We start from the raw sequence: 14994 nt of genomic DNA on the forward strand, positions 1-14994 counted from the left end.
AAACAGCACCACAACCCTGAATCTTGTGGAAGAGGCCTTTCCTCTCTAGAGCGGGTCAATGTCAATAACAAAGAGTAGGGGGGCAGCAGGTCCCGTCCCCACTGAAGATTGATTATATGACACGCGAGAGACGTCTGAAAGGACGAAATCACTATTTTGACCTTTTCAACAATTTTTATCACAAAATGAACTTGACATGAAAGTATTTCACAATCTGACCCTTTTAGCAACGACACAACCCGTGACGTTTCTTCTCCATATAAAAACGCCGAAGTAACTCGCGTTTTAGACCCACATACGAACGCCAAGCTAGCTAGCGGTTCCGACCCACATGAAAACGCCAAGCACATTGGCGTTGCCGCTCAGGCCGAAACGCCATGACCATTGGCGTTTGTAGGCACTGCTTCCGCATTCCGGTGGATCGAACGGTTATTCATTCCTCCTGATGTACGTGTGGCGGCGGCCGATGCCACGCGAGCTGGCGGGCGAACGTGCACTCAGGAGCGAGAGAGATATCCCAGATGCAAATGCTCGCGGCCGGGGCCGAAAGCTGAAGGCTGATGTGGCCAACACATACAGATTCGCGCATGCATTTTCTCCTCGTGGTAAGAGGTCGGCCGGATCAACCTCGGCAGGCTCGTGCATCGGCCCTTATTCTCTTTCAGCTTAATCTGTTCCATGGAACCTACGTACTAAGGAGTATTGTCATCTAACCATCTCTTCGTGATTCAAAAGGCGATACGGTCGTGGCCGTCGCAGAGCGAGAGCTGCGCGGCTGTGCCTCGCTCCTCCTGGGCCTGGCGCGAGCAGCGCCAAGACATTCTACAAACGCAAGAATCATGGCGTTTCGGCCTGGGAGGCAACGCCAACGTGCTTGGCGTTTCTATGTGGGTCGGAAGCGCTAGCTAGCTTGGCGTTCGTATGTGGGTCTGAAACGCGAGCTACTTCGGCGTTTTTATATGGAAAAGAAACGCCACGGGCTGTGACGTTGCTAAAAGGATCAAATTGTGAAATACTTTCATGTCGAGTTCACTTTGTGGCAAAGGTTGCTGAAAAGGTCAGAATAGTGATTTCGGCCGGTCTGAGACACCTCCAGAAACGTTTTCTTTTTTTTGAGAAAATGCAAGCTGGAAGGTATGTCTGCTTATACAAGGCAAACAATCGTGTTTTACAGGCAAGGTACACAGTAGGCTGGTTCAACACTAAGCAACAAGGCATACACGCTGCCAGAAGAACAAAGTTCTTTTTTTTTTGCAGAAGCCAGAAGAACAAAGGCAAAAACCAAAAGACTACCCAATACCGCCACGGCAACAGCTTGCGTTTTTAATGCATATCCATCTATCACAGCGTTGCTTACAAAATAGGAGCTCACTACAGCAACCTATTCACCGCCTTGATATCAGTATTCAGGACAATCACAGCCCCTATTTTTAATGCATATCCTGATATCACTCCAGAGAATGTGCCAATCGCCAAATTTTCTGGGTTGATATTATAATAGACGTTAACAATTGGCATGAGAAGGAAATTAGGTGAGCCAGCTTATGTTTGTAGTTCACTGAGGCCATTTGATTGTGACATTGCAAGAGCATATATGTTCCTACCATCACTTCCGCAATAATAGGTATCACTGTCTTCAGATTATTCCAGATGATTATAAGAAGCTTTATAGGAACCAAAAGTACCACATTTCACTGTCTTCAGATTATTGTCTCGAAGTGTGTTCCAACCTGGAACCAAAAAGATATCTGGGTTAGAAGTACGATGAGTTTAATGATCTATCAGAAGCGGTAGAGTTCTGGATGCATCTTAAAAAACTTCCAGTAAATAAGCGGTCAGGCGATGTACATAAGCAGATGCCCATACTCAGGGAGAAGCGGTAGAGTTTTGGCTGCATAAAAAACTTCCAGTAAATAAGCGGTCAGGCAATGTACATAAGCAGATGCCCATACTCAGGGAGAAGCGTAGAGTTTTGGCTGCATAAAAAACTTCCAGTAAATAAGCGGTCAGGCAATGTACATAAGCAGCTGCCCCTACTCAAGGAGAAGGCAAGGGAAGCAAGATCCCTGTCATCTACTCCCTCCGTTCCTAAATACAAGTCCTTTTAGAGATTCTACTATAGACTACATTCGGATGTATATAGACGCCTTTTAGAGTATAGGTTCACTCATTTTGCTCCGTATGTAGTCTATAGTGGAATCTCTAAAAAGACTTGTATTTAGGAATGGAGGGAGTACAAAATATGGTGGTGATTATTTTGGCAGAATGTCTTCCATCAACAAGCAGATATGATACAGGTTACAGGGTGATACTGATATAATTGACAGTTTGACATAGATGAGATGGTAACCCCTTCCTAACCCACCTATAGTAATTGAAGTGCTAAGCTGCTAAGGAAGGTTCATAACAAAGGTTCCAATGAGAGAGAGGGGGGAGGGGGGGAGGGAGGGTGGAGTGTGTTTTCATCATTGCAACGTCTTTTGGACTCTAATCATTTTACTGCTTCCTGTTCCTATGTGTGGCATGTTCTGGAATCAAATGAAAATATCTAGAGGTGCGACCGCCCCACCGCTTTTTTCTGTACCTATAACAAGCAATCCCCATCTTCCACATCAAAGAAAAAAAAACAATCCACAACTCCATTTGCCCCGATCCAGTCCTGGGCGCAGACCGCGACGTCACCTCCACCGTTAAGCTCTGCCGTCGTCAATCAGTGCTGCCTCTCCCGCCTCTATCTCAACCAAATCACCGCAGTTTTTTGCCTCTCAACCGCTGCTCGACGATCTCGGTGTAGCAGTGATAAACACCACCAACGCGGTATTCGCCAATGTCGTCCTGATCTCGCATCGCATTGGATCCATAGGTCTCCTCACCTCCCTGACCCCTCTCTTCCTCCCTTTCAAGGAAGTAAGATGCAATTTGGGAGGATGCATCGATGAATGGTGATATGTCATGTTAGCTATGCACTACGACGGTGGTGATGCTTGCCGGCGAGAGATGAACTGCAGGTAATTTTTCTCTTGTGTCTCACTGTCTCATCTCTGGTTTCTTGGGAGTCCATCCCTTGCCCATAGGACGATCTCTTCGACTTCATCTCTTGCCTACAGGACGATGTCGGGGGGCATAGAGCGGAGAATGAAGCCAACGGAGGTCACCTGGTGCGCATGTTATGTACGTGCCATAGCTCCCTCCACCCGTACTTTCGCCCATGCTGCAGTCGGCGGGCCTCTACGTGCCAGATTATGAGGGCAGGACACCTCCACACCGCCAAACTTGATACCAAAGTGAACTCCTATGTGGACATAGCTGAGGGATAGATCGGACTAGCCTGACAGAATTCAGTCATCTAAGCTTGCAAAGGTTTTTTTTTAGCAGTAAACATGTATAGCTAGCAGAGGGAAATTCCTATTTGTGCTGCTTCTTTCTCTGAATTATCTGTACCACAATCACTTGTGTGTTCTGTTCTTGCAGTTTTTCAACTGTCCGCTGTTGTGAGATAGGTAACTGAAGCAAAGACTATGCTAACTAACAAATCAGGTATGTTTCTACATTTTATCGTGTGGTTAACTATCAGACACTTTCATGTTGATTACTGTTCAAATCTCTATTGTGTTATATATGAGATGATGCTCATATGTGCAGGTTGTAGGATAATCAAACTGCTTGGAGAATCATCTGTTAAAAATTCTCTAAGAAAGCAATCACATCGACAAAAATACCATGCTATAAGGTTAGGCCATGTGCCAATCCAAATATGTACTTGCTTGCATAAACTGAATAGTAGTTGCTATGTGGATTCCCAGATGTTTTCAGCCTGATTATTACAATGACTCAAGCGTCCCCTGTCTCTGCTAGAAACTGGCAATGAAAATGCCATGTCTACATAACTGAACCAAGTGCCTAAAAATTTATGAGATATGGAAGATGAAATCAGTTAAGTGGATGGTACTGGCAATCCGTGTAAGTTCTAGAAGAAAGAGACCTTATGCTGAAATTATGTACTTGGCTCAAAATACTACCGAACACATACACTATTTTATTTCGGTTTTTATACAACAACAAAGCCTTTAGTCCCAAACAAGTTGGGGTAGGCTAGAGGTGAAACCCATAAGATCTCGCAACCAACTCATGGCTCTGGCACATGGATAGCAAGCTTCCACGCACCCCTGTCCATAGCTAGCTCTTTGGCGATACTCCAATCCTTCAGGTCTCTCTTAACGGACTCCTCCCATGTCAAATTCGGTCGACCCCGCCCTCTCTTGACATTCTCCGCACGCTTTAGCCGTCCGGTATGCACTGGAGCTTCTGGAGGCCTGCGCTGAATATGCCCAAACCATCTCAGACGATGTTGGACAAGCTTCTCCTCAATTGGTGCTACCCCAACTCTATCTCGTATATCATCATTCCGGACTCGATCCTTCCTCGTGTGGCCACACATCCATCTCAACATACGCATCTCCGCCACACCTAACTGTTGAACATGTCGCCTTTTAGTCGGCCAACACTCCGCGCCATACAACATTGCGGGTCGAACCGCCGTCCTGTAGAACTTGCCTTTTAGCTTTTGTGGCACTCTCTTGTCACAGAGAATGCCAGAAGCTTGGCGCCACTTCATCCATCCGGCTTTGATTCGATGGTTCACATCTTCATCAATACCCCCATCCTCCTGCAACATTGACCCCAAATACCGAAAGGTGTCCTTCCGAGGTACCACCTGGCCATCAAGGCTAACCTCCTCCTCCTCCTCACACCTAGTAGTACTGAAACCGCACATCATGTACTCGGTTTTAGTTCTACTAAGCCTAAACCCTTTCGATTCCAAGGTTTGTCTCCATAACTCTAACTTCCTATTTACCCCCGTCCGACTATCATCAACTAGCACCACATCATCCGCAAAGAGCATACACCATGGGATATCTCCTTGTATATCCCTTGTGACCTCATCCATCACCAATGCAAAAAGATAAGGGCTCAAAGCTAACCCCTGATGCAGTCCTATCTTAATCGGGAAGTCATCGGTGTCGACATCACTTGTTCGAACACTTGTCACAACATTATCGTACATGTCCTTGATGAGGGTAATGTACTTTGCTAGAACTTTGTGTTTCTCCAAGGCCCACCACATGACATTCTGCGGTATCTTATCATAGGCCTTCTCCAAGTCAATGAACACCATATGCAAGTCCTTCTTTTGCTCCCTATATCTCTCCATAAGTTATCGTACCAAGAAAATGGCTTCCATGGTCGACCTCCCAGGCATGAAACCAAACTGATTTTTGGTCACGCTTGTCATTCTTCTTAAGCGGTGCTCAATGACTCTCTCCCATAGCTTCATTGTATGGCTCATCAGCTTAATTCCACGGTAATTAGTACAACTCTGAACATCCCCCTTGTTCTTGAAGATTGGTACTAACATACTCCGTCTCCATTCTTCTGGCATCTTGTTTGCCCGAAAAATGAGGTTGAAAAGCTTGGTTAGCCATACTATCGCTATGTCCCCGAGACCTTTCCACACCTCAATGGGGATACAATCAGGGCCCATCGCCTTGCCTCCTTTCATCCTTTTTAAAGCCTCCTTCACCTCAGACTCCTGGATGCGCCGCACAAAACGCATGCTGGTCTCATCAAAGGAGTCGCCCAGTTCAATGGTAGAACTGTCATTCTCCCCATTGAACAGCTGGCCGAAGTACTCCCGCCATCTATGCTTAATCTCCTCGTCCTTCACCAAGAGTTGGCCTGCTCCGTCCTTGATGCATTTGACTTGGCCAATATCCCTCGTCTTCCTCTCCCGGACCTTAGCCATCTTATAGATGTCCCTTTCACCTTCCTTCATGCCTAACCGTTGGTAGAGGTCCTTCCATCTTATTTCGGTTTTTATATTGTTACTAAAAAGATGACAGAAAATTGGTATATCCTGAGGTTTATACTAGAATTATAGGTGTTAATTTATACTTTGATGGAGGTGAGCCATTCTTTTTGCATCTTTTGTGGCATACTGTGGGGTAATACATGAATTGATGAAGATAATATTCTCTATTTTCATGACAAATTTTCCACTAAGTATTTATTAGGCTGGACGGTTAACCAATGTGTAAGCAAACATATTTCTGAATTTGCTATGCAATTTTTTACGCTTTTGTTTTCATTTGCATGATACATTTATCTTGCAAGCGTTGCAGTTTGTTAGTCCCTTAATATATAGATAGATCTTCCGCTCTCTTTTTATGGTTACTGGTTAACAAATTTCTTATAATTAGCATTGTTTTTAAGGCGTCCGTAAGGCAGGCGACGCTTAGGCGTCAAGGCGCCCTGCAAGCTCAAGGCATCCAGCTTGCCTTAGGTACCTGCGTAAGGCGTCCGCCTTAGGGGTTGTTTGGATAGCAAAGTTTATAGAGAACTGGTTTTCGATAAACTTGATTTCTGGTGTAAACTAAAATCCTGTTTGGATTGTCTAACCGAATCATAGATATAGAAAACCGAGTTCTCCAAAAGCCCAAAAACCCAGCTTATAGAAAAACGACTAATTGACATTTTTGTATAAACCAGTTTTCTAAGAACACGACGGCGACATTCATTGAACAGGAGAGATGACCTGAACGTGGCCATCGTCATGTGGCACGACGACACATCACGAGCACCGGGACGTCCACGCACGAGCATGACGACGCGGCGGAAGTCGGAGACGAGCTCGCCACTAGGGGACAGGATGTGGTCGTCGTCGTGTGGCATGGCGACGCATCACATCACGAGCAGCGCATCCTCCGTAGGCACGAGCGAGGTGACATCAGAAGTCCGCACGGTTGGGCGAGCTCGCCGCTCTGAAAGTGGCCATCACGTGTGGCATGAAGACCCGTCACGAGCACCACGGCGTCCTCTCTAGGCACGAGCAAGGCGACCCCAGAAGTCGGCATGGTTGGGCGACCTCGCTGCTCGGCGCCCGAACGTGCCTGTCGTCGTCTGGCACAGAGACGCATCATCTGCATGCATGAGAAGAGGCGATGTTGTAACTCCGCAGCCGCTTGGACATGACGGTCGCCGTGTGGCATGCTCTGTTTTCGAGTCGTTCGACTAATCGCGACTAGTCGACGACTAGTCGATGAGTCGCTGCTCCAGGTTCGACTCAAACTCTCGACTCGACTCCTGGCATGAGTCGAGCGACTCGAGCGACTAGTCTCGACTAGTCACGACTAGTCGCTCTTTCTGGGTCGAGCGACTCACTTAAATTGAGCCCAACTGTTATATGGGCCGGCCCATCTCCCCTGGAAACCTAGATCGATCATCCCCCACCCCCTCCCCCGATCGAACCCTCTCCAGCCGCCACCCCTGGTTGCCCCTGCTGCTGTTCTGCTCCTCCCCTCCTATGGTGTGCTCCTCTCCTCCTCCCCTGCTACTGTGCTCCTCCCCTCCCCTGGTTGTTGTTCTTGCTGTTGTGCTCCTCCCCTCCTCCCCTGGTTGATGTGGCTGCTGGTGTGCCCCTCCCCTTGTTGCTGCTGCTGCTGTTGAGCACTTGTGCTCCTCCCCTGGCTGCTGCTTAACTCAGGTCGACTCGTCGCCATGTCGACTCATCGACCATGAGTCTAGACTAGTCTAGAGTCGCCCCCCCCCCCCCCCCCTGAGCGACTCGTCGACTCATCGACTCGAAAACATTGGTGGCATGGCCACATGGAGGAAGGAGCAACCAGTGCATGTTGCATTGGCTCAACCCTCATGGTCGGGGCATGAACCCTACACATCCAGATTGATTGGAGGGAACTTGACGAAGCCGCTTTGTCATTGAATGACGTATCTATCCTTGGTTATTTTCCCCATCCAAATATGGAATTCCATAGACTTACTTTAAGAGAAAAACTAACTAAACCTGGTTTTCTAAAAGCTCAAATCTAATTCTTGGTATCCAAACAACCACTTAAGCTTTAAGGCATCTGAAGCGTCTGCTTAGGCGTCCAGGTTGACGCCCTGGTCCATATTGGATGCCTTGAGCTTACCAGGCAGGCAGGGGAGCAGTTTTAGGCGAGAAAACAGAGATGCTGTTGGTACCAACAGGTAAGAGGAGAGAGAGAGAGAGAGAGAGAGAGAGAGAGAGAGAGACCCCACCCCAATCCACACACACACCTCCATCTCTCCAGCAGATCTGCTCCCTCCTCTGCAGCAAATCCTCTCCAGCAACTCCTCATTCTCCTCGTCTCCAGTACAGCAGCAACCAGTAACCTGCAACAGCAAAGAGCCCACTCTGCCTACCAAATTCTACTATATTCTGCTGCTTAGAACTCTGTAAGGCGCCCCCTTGCCTTATGCCTTAGCGCTTAGGCGCCCCCCAGGGCCTTGCCTCCTCGCCTTACCGCCTTGAAAACATTTAATTAGGACTACTTTGATTATTCAAAGGTACAATATGAATTGTGTTTGTCAGAAGATACAGATGGAAGGTAGATGGTTGCATTCAGATAGGCACCTCCATCCGAGAAGCTACGTGTAATACATTTCTAGGAAAACATTCTAAGGCAACAACCATGACCTTCTTTTTATAATGATAAATCTCCACACACACAACCATCATGCGGTGTATAAAGATTTTATCACATATGCAAGATTAGCCTCACAAGCACATGTCTCTAAGGAATCATTTTACCTAAGAACATTGGCTGTTGACATTCTATATTCAATTGATAACTGAAATTTTGCATGCATATCTCTGAAAACACAACTGAGACTAATTCCTGGGATTAATTACAACTGCTGTGCTGATACCCCTTTCTGTAACTGCAATGCTTGGATGTTCCTCTGATCTAGGTTATATAGGTCAGAGCTAAACTGAACCGTCCTAATTCTAAAATCAGGTTTGGACAAGCTCATAGCCAAAAGTTTGAGCAGTATCTATGTCCCAGTTGCATTCAAGTTATATGAAAAGAATGGAGTTCCAGGAACACGAACCTATTAGTGTGCTTCTTAAGGTTGTGTAGTACTTCCATGTTTAGGCTCGAAGAACTTTGGCAGTCTCGAAGATATGATTGATGAATTCAGTGGCTCTACTAGTGTACTTCTTAAGGTTGTGTAGTACTTCCATGTGTAGTGCCGGGTGTTAGCGCCTACATCGCCGCTCAGAAGAGCAAGGTACTTCCTCTGTAAATAAATATGGCGTTTTAGGGCACTAGTTTAGTGATCTAAAATGTCTTATATTAGTTTACAGAGGCAGTAATTACTAATGATTAAGCATCTATATGTTCTATTCCATCCAGCAACTGATGAACAAGCTTCCATCCTATCCTCTCTTCCAGATTCCTTTAATTTTCCAAGAAATTGACTTTTTTGGCCAGACAAGCAATATCAATCTTGCACTGTTGCAGTCAGACAGCAAAGCACCCATATTGCCTCATGGGTCATGGCTGCTGTAGGCAAGGGACAGGGCGCCAAGTTGTGATTTGTTCTCTGTCTGATGGGTTTGTTTATTTTTCAAGGTTGGTCGCCTGTGCGGAGAATTGTACATGCTGATAGGTAGGATGGAAACAGATTGCCCTGAGCTGGTAGCTGGCATTCTCATGTTTACTAGCTGGAAGTATGATGCCATTCAGCAGACGACTCTCTATGTAGTTTCGTGAGCTGGTGACACTATGATTTAAGGTGTGGTGCATGTATGAATTATTACTATGCTCATTAAAATTAACGTAAGTTTTTTCAGACTTGATATATCCTCTAAAGCTCTAACCCAGCTTTCCATCAAAGCACAAAAGAGTTATCAATGTTAGTAGTTGTGAACTATTTCTCTGAACCTTCAACAAGTTACCAAATTCAGTATAAAACTATATTGTCCGCTGAAGAAATAAATAGTATGCAAGTGCTGCTCCATTCAATGGTTAATGATTGTCGTGCACTCGTGCTGACATGAATATACATCTACACTTCCAGGTTGATGAAGTTAGAAAATATTCATTGAAAGGATGCTAATCTTACATCAAAATACTTACTTGATCTGATTTCAAGATCATGGGACCCATGAAGATAATCGGTATTTGCATCTCTCCCTGGCTGATCATATTAAATGCCTAAGTCGAGATGCTAATTAGAGTAATTAATAGCTTCAGCAATTTTGAAGTGCTGACTGAACAAATATGCTTCAGCCGACTCTTCTGGTGCTAATGAGTTCGCCGAGGCCATAAATATGACAGCGACACAATCCCACCATGATGTCAACTAAGAAGCATACGGTCATTAAAGTACAAGATGCAATTATCTAACACTAACGTCTGCCATCTGAATGTCGGATTGTTTGACTTCTAATCACCGATATTACATTGTGATAGGTTGATTTATTAATGATGATATATCCATTGATGGTTGCAGCACAACCTCCTGGGACAACACTAGCACGAGACCTATACCAGACTGCTGTTGATGGCCTCACCATGCCGATCAACCTGATCTAGGTCAAGTGAAGGAAAAGAGAGCAGTTCTGTTGAACATGCTTAGGCCATAGGTATTTAAGCTCAACTTATGTCAGGGAAATTGGAAATGAACTAGACGAACAGGAATCATGATTTCTTTGTTTGTATTATTATGTTCTTTATTTCTGCAGTTCTATATGCAGGAACTTATTCCTAAATTAGGTTGATAGATCAATCTGATAAGCTACTGTGGGGAGCTACATCTATACACAATCGTTCAGACTTGAACTCAAGCAAAATATTAGGAAAACTGATAATTTTTTCCCTCTGATATGATCTTCTGTGGACTTGGACTGTTTTGTGTGGAGGAGCATTTTTTCTAACCAGCAGGCGAGTTTTTTACAATTGCTAAGTGGCGCCACATGCAAAGCTTGGAATGTTGTTTTATGCCATATGGACCATCCCTTACAATCTTCAACTTGGTCTTCTGGGTGGCTTGCCACTGTTCAAAAATCTTAGTGAGAGAATCAAGCACACGACGGTGTACGATGGAAGATAAATCTATGTCTATGCATCTATATATAAGATTTCGTTTCACTTTCACACATAGAATATTGATAGGATATTGTTTCCTCATCATGTATTGCAGAGGTATTTCTACTTCAGGCGCGGCGTGTGCCACCACGCTTTTGTCGGCGCTAATTTTATGACTATACAGACTAGAAACTCTTTGTGCTATTAAATTAGAGAATATCCGAGTGACACCCAATAAAAAGCCAACAATGCAATATAGGAGATAAAGGACATACTTTCTTTTCACACCATGCTTTCCCGTTGTTGATCCAAATTCAGATATTTTCTCATTGAATAATGTCAGAAGTCTTGCAAGTCCAGTCTCCGGCTGCCAAAATATACAATAAATTGATTAAAAAATGGCCATAAAAGTATATTGTCCAAAAAAGAGAAGAAACACCTATTAGTACCTTGTATTCGGTGCCAACTAACTCTGCCAGCATGTTTCTGAACTCTTCCATCTTCACTGCATAATTAATTTGCGATGTCTGACGTGTGCGAGCAACATTGATCCCAACAACCTCGCCACCTCGATTAAGAACTGGGGCTCCAATTAACCCATCTCCAATCTGACATGTGTGGACAAGTGTCGATAGTTTTCTTCCTTCCACCCACTTTTTACAGACATTAACACTGCAATGTTGATGGATTTTAGAAGAATAAAATCAAATATAGATAAAATTGTCGTTCATTAGAATCTTTTGATGAAATTTTTGTTGATGGATTCATATTTGAACAGTCTTTATGACTTTAACCCAAATTAATAAAAGTTCCAACAGCACTCTAATCAACAAGAGAACACAAATAGAAGTAATACCCAATCAATCCAGAAACTATAATAATATCCTTGTAGAAACCCTGACACCCAACAGCAAACACCGGCCCAGAACTCAAAGTTTCTCCATCATAGAAACGTGGAGCGAGGCATGGTTTAGCCTTAAGATCAGAACCCAATATGATCAAACCATACAGTGGTCCACTTCTCATTACAACTTTGGCGTCCAAATCATTTTGGTCACCAAATCTTGCAGCGACAGTATATCCTTCCGCCGGATCACAGCCAATAGTTGTAATTACTCCAATATACTCGCGTGTGCAAGCTAAGACAAGACCTGTACCAAGTTGCACTGGTTCATCATCTTCCTTGCCAAAAACTGCTAACTGAACAAGCGAGGGTGATATAATATCGTGTACGCCTTTAAAAACCTCAGCACTGAAACTTCTAACCTGCAAATTTAAAATATATTGAACTTTTAAACTTCTTTATATTGTTGTCCACGAATAAATTCTAACAGAACAAACAATATAACTAAGAATATCTTAAGAACTTATGGAACCAATCGCATATTCAACCAAACTATTCTCTTCACATAAAAGGAGATTATCTTACCAAAAGATCAAGCAATTGGTCAACATAGAAAAAATGATTTGAATGCCAAGAGTAAGTTAAGATTAGTTCGATCTGCTGATTTCATTAACTACTACTGACTACATAAACAACTTCCTATAGTTGTCCACGAATAAATTCTAACAAAACAACAATATAACATAAGAATATGTCAAGAATTTATGGAACCAATCACATATTCAACCATGCTATTCTCTTGACATGAAAAGAGATTAACTTATCAAAACATCAAGCAATTGGTTAACATACAAAATGAAACACAATTATATGATTCGAATGGCAAAAGTAAGTTAAGATTAGTGCAACCTATTGAATTCATTAAGTGCTACTCCCTCCGTCCCATAATATAAGAGCATTTTCGACACTGGGGGGGTACTAATTACATAAACAATATAGAAGACGAAACACTTTCTTAATGAGCTTACAGCATTCACTCAAATAGTTGTCGACATACAATAATAAAATGCAACTTACCGCTGGCATATTTCAGAATACAAAACTACAACTCAAATGGCACTCTCCAATAATAATACTCAAAGCTCGGTGAATGAGTTGTGTGGAGCAGCCCCTAGAAACAAAATAAGAAAGTATAATTTACTTTAGATATATGAAAACACAATAGTTTCTCAAAAGATGAATATAGTGAGTGAACTATTGATTGTTGTGCAGTGGAAGTCAAGCTATTGGTATGTAGTTTTTCTAAGCCCAAGTGCACTGTACCCCTTATCCTTACCCTTCAACATTGCTTTGAGATGTGTGCTAGTCAACTAATTTACTACATGAAAGTTTCTCTTTTTTGTTTCTCCCAGATAAAACAACATATGGACTTTAAACTTTCCCGTTCAATAGAAATTTAGAACTACAATGTGTGAAGATACTTTCAGATTTTTTGGTCTAGCATAAAATATATATACAAACTGAGAATTTTTTTTGAGCAAAAGATATTTATTCTAAATATTTATGATGCACAAATAATTCCGAAAAAATAAACATATTTTAATTATCATGTTTTATTGTCCTGTAAAGTTTGAAGTTCATAGGTTGTTTTATTTGAGAGAAACAAAAAAAAAGTAAAAGTTCATGCATGGATAATGATTTAGAACATGGTGCCTAGATAAGGGGGTGCAATGTGCCTGGGTTCAGCCAGAACTTTCCTTATTGTCCATGAGAAATGGCATGCTAACTGTATCATTAGAAAGTACTCCCTCTGTATCATTAAAAAGTAAAAATCTTGTCCCAAACTTGTGAGGACAAGCTTTTTCGGACGGAGGGAGTACTACCTCTGAACACAAATATAAGACGTTTTTGCAGTTTAATTTCAACTACAAAAACGTCCTACATTTGTTTACAGAGGAAGTAGATAGCATTCCTTACCATTTTTGAGAAATGCCATGCTAGCTGTATCATTATTAAAAGCATTAAAGTCAGTGTTGATTAAAGTGAGCATATGCCTGAAACTAGTCTTGTGTAGCTTAATGGGACAAATTAAGCACATAAACATTAATAATAAAAGCACATGATAAACAATCAAAGAATTACAAGAAAAATACAATAATCTCACAATTGATAGGAACAAATAAAGGGTACCTGGAACGCAGTCAAACAAAGAGAAATCTTGCAGACCGAACTATAGGAGACCCAGAGGAGTAGCAGCCTCTGGCATAAATACCAAGCAAAAACCCGCATTATATGAGACAGGGTAGCACGCAGAGGCAGGAGAAGTAACTGAGACGAGCATTGCGAACGATGGGGACGAGAGGGCGGAGCCAGTAGAAAACTCACGAGTAAAAGATGCGGGTACGCACTCCCCGCCTGCCGCCTTCTCTTCGTCGTCGGTTCGGAGCGCCTCCTCACGTGCAGCCTTACTCGCTGGAGCCTGCCAGGTGGTCGCCTCTCTCGGCCGTTCACGACCAACGAGCGGCTCCCGATCTGGCTTGCGGAGTTGCGGTAAGCGCCGCCCGACGTCGTCGGGAGTCCCGACGGCGGCTTAGCTAGGGTTCGACGGGGGGCTTGGAGGCTCTTGCTTAAGGAATGGACCGCGTGGGCTTTGCCTGTTAGGTTTAATATAAGAAGAACGCCGGAAGCACTTTTTGTTGGGCTACATTTTACGCGGCCCGCTAATAGGTCAATTGCGAGAATTTGTTGGTGTGCTATTCGGCGCTCCTTCCTTCGATTCTCGGTAGCAACTAATTAACGAGCGTTCTTTTGGGAGCCTCGCAACGATCAGCGTCACTTAGTTCGCTCTCAGCTATTCGTCACGTGTCGTGCTTTGGGCGCTTCTTCCGGATTTTATTTTTTTTATTTTTCCGCACGCGTTTTTGGTTTTTTAAACGGTTTTTTTTTATGTTTTGGTTTTCCACCGGTCTTCCCTAACTTTTCGACCAAAAAATAATTTTCGAAAAAAATAATTTTTTGCGCAAAAAAACGCATTTTTCGCGAGAGTCACGGTTTTGTTTTCGCGATAGGCACGGCCGTGCCTTTTGGAAACGAAAAAAAACGTGTTTTCTATTTTTTTTTCTTTCGCCAGAGGCACGGTTTTGCTTCCGCGTGAGGCACAGTTGTGCTTTTCGCGAGAGTCACGGCTGTGCCTCCTCGGAAACGAAATTCTTTCGTGAGAGGCACGGTTTTGCTTCCGCG

At 43.6% G+C, this 14994-nt stretch overlaps 1 protein-coding gene across 7 annotated transcripts; it reads right to left on the bottom strand.

Annotated features, from left to right (window-relative positions):
- Positions 1-1125: 1125 nt before the first annotated feature.
- Positions 1126-14400, bottom strand: LOC123111997 (uncharacterized). 7 transcript variants are annotated; one of them, XR_006454986.1, is made up of 8 exons: positions 14140-14400; positions 13945-14013; positions 12832-12925; positions 11767-12176; positions 11360-11582; positions 11186-11277; positions 1867-1988; positions 1126-1730 (listed from the first exon to the last, which is right to left on the bottom strand). XR_006454986.1 is itself a non-coding variant. In XM_044532892.1 (8 exons), exons 3-7 carry the CDS (start codon positions 12838-12840, stop codon positions 1867-1869), a joined length of 759 nt encoding a protein of 252 aa, XP_044388827.1. In that variant the 5' UTR covers positions 12841-12925; positions 13945-14013; positions 14140-14399; the 3' UTR covers positions 1126-1730. The 7 variants fall into 7 exon arrangements, 3 of the variants coding, with proteins under 3 accessions (XP_044388827.1, XP_044388826.1, XP_044388825.1); XR_006454985.1 differs by having other exon boundaries at positions 1849-1988; XR_006454987.1 differs by having other exon boundaries at positions 1867-1976; positions 14140-14399.
- Between the last annotated feature and the right edge of the window lie 594 nt (positions 14401-14994).

The sequence above is a fragment of the Triticum aestivum genome, chromosome 5B (assembly GCF_018294505.1).
Source record: "Triticum aestivum cultivar Chinese Spring chromosome 5B, IWGSC CS RefSeq v2.1, whole genome shotgun sequence".
Lineage (NCBI taxonomy): Eukaryota > Viridiplantae > Streptophyta > Magnoliopsida > Poales > Poaceae > Triticum > Triticum aestivum.

What these genes read in the sequence shown, in the direction of transcription:
- LOC123111997 (XM_044532890.1), bottom strand. An exon ending in ATAGTTTCTGGATTGATTGG is followed by an intron (nt 11,583 to 11,766) that starts GTATTACTTCTA and finishes TCAACATTGCAG; the next exon opens with TGTTAATGTCTGTAAAAAGT. An exon ending in AAGCATGGTGTGAAAAGAAA is followed by an intron (nt 1,731 to 11,185) that starts GTATGTCCTTTA and finishes TTTTGGTTCCAG; the next exon opens with GTTGGAACACACTTCGAGAC.